The sequence below is a fragment of the Sceloporus undulatus genome, chromosome 7, assembly GCF_019175285.1.
Source record: "Sceloporus undulatus isolate JIND9_A2432 ecotype Alabama chromosome 7, SceUnd_v1.1, whole genome shotgun sequence".
Taxonomy (NCBI): domain Eukaryota; kingdom Metazoa; phylum Chordata; class Lepidosauria; order Squamata; family Phrynosomatidae; genus Sceloporus; species Sceloporus undulatus.
Genome location: NC_056528.1, coordinates 15,626,746 through 15,633,522, shown reverse-complemented (window position 1 = coordinate 15,633,522; position 6,777 = coordinate 15,626,746). Strand labels below are relative to the sequence as shown.

At 44.0% G+C, this 6,777-nt stretch overlaps 2 protein-coding genes across 2 annotated transcripts in view; one reads left to right on the top strand and one right to left on the bottom strand.

The window, feature by feature from the left end:
• Window positions 1-448, top strand: part of LOC121936452 (collagen alpha-1(I) chain-like) — a 10,705-nt gene extending 10,257 nt beyond the window's left edge. The window contains exon 14 of the mRNA XM_042478711.1: window positions 431-448. Within this exon, the coding sequence (XP_042334645.1) occupies window positions 431-448 (18 nt within the window). The remainder of the gene's footprint in view (window positions 1-430) is intronic.
• Window positions 7-6,746, bottom strand: LOC121936859 (collagen alpha-1(V) chain-like). The gene is made up of 11 exons (XM_042479517.1): window positions 6,697-6,746; window positions 6,274-6,327; window positions 6,068-6,121; window positions 5,615-5,632; window positions 5,147-5,200; window positions 4,718-4,780; window positions 3,582-3,747; window positions 2,548-2,654; window positions 2,116-2,196; window positions 1,660-1,848; window positions 7-1,126 (listed from the first exon to the last, which is right to left on the bottom strand). The coding sequence occupies exons 1-11, from the start codon at window positions 6,733-6,735 to the stop codon at window positions 977-979; spliced, it is 975 nt and encodes a 324-aa protein (XP_042335451.1). The 5' UTR covers window positions 6,736-6,746; the 3' UTR covers window positions 7-976.
• Window positions 6,747-6,777: the final 31 nt, after the last annotated feature.

Here is a 6,777-nt window from a genome sequence, read left to right as displayed (position 1 = left end):
TCATGCCAAACTATCAATCTACCCAACATTAGGCAGACTCCATTGTTAACATTTCAGTATTATCTGAAAGGCCACCCTGCAATGTCCAAGAGGGGTATTACACATCTGTGTACTATTGTCTCTATGCGTCCAAACGTGAAGCAGAATTGTGTGTACTATTCCATGGAAATAGAGAAAGAGTTCTGCTGGATGTGAAACGAAGTCGAAACACAGACCTGGAAGCTACAATAGGGCTGTGTACTATGCGAGTTCGCATAACACCGGTTCGCTTACGCAAAATACGTTCTCTCTAGGCATTTTCTAGGTCCTCCAATGGAGTTCTATTGCATGCGTCCACTGGAAAGTTGACCATAGAGTCACGCTGGAGGGCATAGCAAATGCCTAGAAGAGATGACGAATTTCTCAAAAACCCTTACCATTGCTTTAACAGGCTGAAACCAACAGGTGAAGCTTTCCCTGTATCTCCATTCTCATATTGGGGTAACAGGACGAGATCCCACCTATTGATTTCTCCTGCAATGCAAAACATACAAGGCATAAAAAGTGGACACACCGCACCCCAAGGTAAACCAATAACATCTCCAATATTACTTAAATTAACATCTTTTATACAGATATATTCCTAGAGAAAGGGGTGCGGCGGCCTAATGGGTAGTCCCAGCTAGAGTCTCAGTGAATCAATCGGAAGCACTATGTAGATACCATTGATTCAATGGGTTTACTCCAGCAGCCACTAGCAATTGCATCTAGGCTATACAAGCAATGTCCTTGTAAACGTGAAATGATCCATCTTCATCCTTCCAAAGGAAGCACAGTCTTTGGCGCAAGGCAATACAGACAAGGAAATGCATCAACAGGAGTTGTGGTTTTCAAAACCCTGATGGATCTGTAGGAGGCCTCTTGGCATCTTTTCCTTTCTTTGAGCTTTTTCCTCCTTGCAAGAGGAAGGAGTCATTTCGTCCCTTCAAAGGGAACCTTAGCTAAAGCAAACCGGCCCCACTGTGAACCCAAAGTGATGGGAGATATCTCCGTTGTGAAAGACTGCCAGATCGCGCAAGGGCAAAAGGGAGAGGTCCTCCGTGGAGAAATGGAAGATGGTGTCAATGATAGACGATTCATTGTCCAGCTGAAAACACACACAAAGAGGTTATGCGGCCAGTGGGCGCGAGTCGTGATTTAGACGGCGTTTCGGAAAGTATCCAACACCCTACCAAGCAAAACCTTTATTTTAAAACATGCACATAGACCCCAAAGAAAGGCTACATTGATCATGCTTCCTTTTGCAGAGGTGCAAAAGTGGCAAAAGACATCTGCGATTTTCCTGACAGGCGCATCTTGGCTTTAGCATGCTCTGTTAACTCTTTCCCCAGTACTCCAGCTGAATTAAACTAGAGATTCCTCCCTGTTAACTCCTTTCAAGCTCCAGGATCACCATCTTGTCTTGCACTACATTCAGCCCCTTTGACCTGCTAGGGATAGGCAGGGGCAGGGTTTCAAAAAGTTACTTTTCTGGACTGTAGATCCCTACTGTTTCCTCCAACTGGTATGGCGGGAAGATTTGGAGATGTTCCTCATAGGACTAGATATATAGACCATGGCTTTCAGAAAATCCTTTCCACTGCTGTTAACAAGGGACTTTGCCTCCCCTTCTTTCCTTACCATGCATCCTTGAAGGGTGGCTACGTAGCTCTCCTCTTGGGAGTCTGCAAGGAATCGGATCTCCTTCTCCAGCTGTGGTTTGCTGCCCTCCGCTTGGGGCCTGCAAGAATAGGACACTTTCTGGGTGGCCCGGCTGCTGTGAAGCTTCAAGAAGCGGAGCTGGACTGTGCTCAAACCTTGGTACTCCAACTGCAGTGGCAATGGGAGAGAGCAGAAGTTGGGTTATGGGAACTTGGGGACCTTAGTGATCTCCATCTTTATTTAGATCCATAAGTGTGGCAAACGAGTGTGTCAGGGACCCTTTCACACTACCCAATTATAGCGCTATAACTTTGAAAAATGTGGGTTTTTTTTGAAAATCTATTTGCAATTTGGAACTGATCCTACACAAAATTCGCTTGTGGTTGTTTCATCTGACAAATTTGCCCTTTCACCATATGCAATGACGATGTTTACCAGAAAGCCATCAGGTAAGGAACTGAACCACTGGAAAATGTCTTCCGAAGTATATTCTCTCAGCCAAGCCTTGATCGGAACCTGGGGATGTAAACAGAGTTTTATGCAACACAGTTATAGCACTACGAATCCCATTTTAACTGCAGTGGCAACATGCTATGGATCCTGGGATGAACAGTTTCAGAAAGATGGTGTGTTGGTTTGCGAGTTGGACTACAACTCTGGAAACCAGGGTTCAGAGAGGGCAAAAAGTGTGGCAAAGAGGTCTCCACACACACCCTTAGAGGGCATTTTGGAATATATTTTGACCCCACACTAGCATTAAAGCATTGCAGTATTTATAAACTCTGGTGGCACACACCTCACCATGCATTTTAATCTCCCATTGGGCATGGAGACACAACTACCCCAGGTGGAAAGTATGCCTGTTACCTGATTTTGCAGAGGAGAAATGCAGGTGTCTCCTCCAGCGGTGAAGTTGCAAAATGCCACCAAAGCATCTTGTGGGCTGCCTTGATTGGGGTCTATGTAATAATATCCTGAGATGAAAAATCAATCAATCAATCAATCAATCAATTAATCAAATCCCACTCTGAGCCATGATAGTTTCTGAGAGAGGCAGATCTGAATTGCTTTTAAAGAAATGTAAAGAACTTCCTAGCCTCAATCAGGGCCAAGATGAAATAGAAACAACAGTGTAAAGTTGTTGTTGTTGTTGCTGAATTACTGAAGTGAGGAGAGTGAAAACGGTCTCCAGGCCAGTTTATGTGCCTTCAGTAGCTGCTACCAGATATCTCACCCACCAAAGTATCTTCCTAGTCATGCCATTTGGGGTCATTTGAAGAGGGCACTCTACCCCTTCAGCCAACATGAATGGGAGAGCAATGGCAGCATCCTTATCAACCATAAGCACCACCATTATTACTATTGTTGTCTGGGAGCCTACATCAGAGTCTACATTTCATAACTTTACAACCTTAGCTGCATGGAGAAAGGCAATGGAATCCTATTAGTGAATTGAGAAGATACACAATTATTATTATTATGGTGGCATTGTTGACTGAGAGCATCACAAGTCTACACTTCATAACTTTACAATTACTTTGCTACGCTGGAGAAATGCAATGAAACCCTGTTAGTGAATTGAGAAGAGGCACATCCAAGTACTAGCAAGAGTGCTCCACTGAGCATCAGGCAGATGATGGGCATCAAGCACCTCCGATGCGCATGGGTGCTCCTGTTCTGCTCCAGCAAATTGGGATGGTCAGAAGGTGTGTGAATGCTGTCTTGAGCTCACTGGAGCAAAACATGGGATATAAATGTAACTTTAAAAGAAGCAAACAAACAAACAAGCCCTGGAGCTTGACTGGAATGGGCATCCATCCCTAAAATGGACATCCTTTCATCGGTGACATGGGGCAGATAATGCAGGTTGCACCAGGAGGAGAGAAGCAGGTCAATCTTACCATCTGAGAGGTGGGGCCGTGCCAGCAAAAGCTCTGTGCAAGTGGTGGCCGGTCGATCTTTGGTGCCATTCGGAGTGTCCACCAAGAGTTTCAGTTCCTGGCCTAAACTGTCCATGAGGGTCCACACCATGCTGTAGTTCAGCTTGTTTGCCGAGTAAATCAAATTCTAGCAAAGGAGAAAGAAGACCTGGATGGACGGATGGATAGATAGATGATAGATGGACCATCTGTGATACATGATGTCATGGGCAGTACATAAGGAGAACACATCTATATGCTTCAGGATTCATAGTTCTGCAACCCTGACCAGCGGTCAGGCATTTCAACTCAGAAAATCACAGCCTCCTTGACTTGTCTCTTGTTTGGTATTGAAGCATCATCACCTTCAGGCATTTTGGATGAAAAGGAGAATTTTTGGATCGATAGTATAATCTGGACTGTTTCGGAGAAAGTGATGTGTGTTCACTTTTAATATAATATATATATATTTATGCAATTCTACAATCTGTCATATGGAGTAAATTGTCTTCTTCTTTCCTTCAACATCTTAATTCCAAAAGATGTTTTATCTACTCCATGCGTAGTCAGACAAGAATTATAAACATGGCCACTTTTCTCTCCCATGTTAATGCCAATCAAGACTACAATATATTTCTTTAGTTGGGATTTTATTCCAGTGAGATTCCACAGTTGGCTTTCCTCACATTCTTTACCATTCCTGTTTACGATTATCACTGTACAGATGGCGACCAGATGCTACGTGAGAATATATCTTCGATAGCACATCTTTGACTCCCTGCGCTCTTCCTTCCCTCCTAAGCCATTTGAACGTAACAAAATGCACGATTATGATCCTTAATGCATTATGGTAGTCTTTCCATTTCAAATACACATAGCTGAAGGTTTTTAAATACTCGTGGCTGAGCTCTAGCAGGAGAATTTGGAAAGGTTTCCTGATTTCCCCCCATCTTGCTTCTTTTGGGCATGACTAATTGGCACTGCCATGGTGGTGGTCCCATAAGCAGCCATGGGACATACTGTTGGGTTGCCTTCTGCTCCACAGTTTTTCAGAGTAAAGTTGGAAAGCACTGCCTGAGGTTCCTACCTTCGCTCAGAGTTTCCTTTGTCATACTCACCTTCAGGTCTTCCCTGGAGATATTCAGTGATGGACCCCGGGGCCCAGGAGCACCAGGTATGCCCTAGAAATAACAAGTGGGATTGACAATCTTGCTTTTGAACAGTTGCGCATGCGTTTCATGGACTGATGCTGGTCTGCAGGACATTGACTGCTGGTTCGCAACAAGTGTCCAAGACAGGAAGAAAGACATGTAGCCAATGGGCACAAATATGACACCAGTCCTTTGCACACTGTTAAAAATAACCTTACTCTTCTACCACATCAGATAGCATAAGAAGCATTGTCTTAGAGGTCCCTTATTCTTAGCATCACCCGTCTCAGACAACTATCTGACAAGATTTCTGAGGCAGAATAATATATATCTCACATGTCTATGGGTTCACTGAACAAGCTCTGATAGGGAAAATGGAGAGGCAGCTTAACTTACAGGCAGGCCTGGTTTGCCTTTTGGTCCTGGAACGCCTTGCAAGCCTTTGAGACCCTGGCAAAACAAATGGGAGAAAGGACAGACGAATGAGCAGCATTTGGAGATTCTTTGGATTATCAAATGAGAGGCAACATTTGGTCCTCCAGATGGATGTCACCTCCCATAACTCCTGACTCCTGGCCAAGTTGTTTGGGGCTTCTGGGAGCTGAGGTCCAAAGGAAATGGAGGACCAAAGGTTGGGAAGCACTGTCCTAGAACACTGCACCACTGTGTGCTCCAGAAATTTAAAATGGCAGCCAAGGACCCATAGATGTGGGAACGGGGCCTTGCTTTGCCAACATCTGGAGCTAGCCCTGAAAAAAGACAAGGATATACAATGGTGTGTGGTTTTGGAGAGGACTACATGTGTAAACAGAAGGAGAATAACCTAGTACTAGTATGGCATCTGCAGAAAAGGTAATTACTTACTTTTTGTCCATATGAGCCCTGGAGAGAAAAAGCAGGAAATAATGTTTCTTGTAGCTATGCAAAACTAGCATTTATTATGCACAGTATTAAAAACAATGGGAGCCATGGGAAAATAAGAACATGCAAACTGGGCACCATTTTGATAAATGACATAGGCAACAGAACGGTTAGACCCCTAGAAAAGTGATTCTTAGGGACTACAGCTCCCAGTTTCCTCCAAAAGCATGGGCAATGGCAATGGTATCTGGAAGACACTGGGAGCTGTAATCCAAACATGCACCTATCCTAAACTCTGAGAGTCGCATAGCTCTTTTGATTCCCTTGGTAGGAAATTTTGAGATGATGTCCATATATGCCTCCAAATCAACAAAAGCAAGAGGCAAAGCACATCACATTGATCCCATGTAGTTTTTTTTATTCCCAAAATCCTTGCACCAAAAAGAAAAAGCCTACCGGAAGGCCAGGATATCCAGCGTAACCTCGGCCGCCATGCGGTCCAGTTGCACCCTGAAAAGAAATGAGAGGTGGATGGTGAATAAAGGCCAACTTTGTTATGCTAGGGCAGCAACTGTTCATTTGGATCCCACACATGTGTTCTGATGGCACTTAAACCCTGATTTACAGGACGGAGATGTGGAAAGAGAATTTAAAGGCTTTACCTGTTCTCCCTTTGGTCCTGTCCTCCCAGGGACACCCATAGAACCGGGTTTGCCCTAGAAGAGATAAAAAATAAGTCACTTGGGGCTTCATTTATGCATAGCTGTATCTGTGTTGAAATCTATACCTGTATCCATAGACTTAAGATCTTAACAGTGCATGGTTTTAACCTAGCAGATAATATGCAACGCCTTCATCCACTGAAGAACATTGGCAATAGAGTGTTAAGAACTGCCATCTTGGATGCACCTTTGAGCCTCTAAAAAAGGGAGGAACGGAAACATTTTGCTAATGTATAAAAAGTCCTCTTCATTAATCACTCCAATAAATATATATCCATACATATCAGTATCCCCCTCCCCACACACAGACACAGACACTCTCTTCAGTGATAAATTTAATACAACTGCGCTTCTCTTATGCACCTTAAAGCCATTGTCTCCTTGTGGACCGAGGTACCCCATGCTGCCTTTGTCACCCTGGAAGAAGGCACAAAAAAGGGAAAT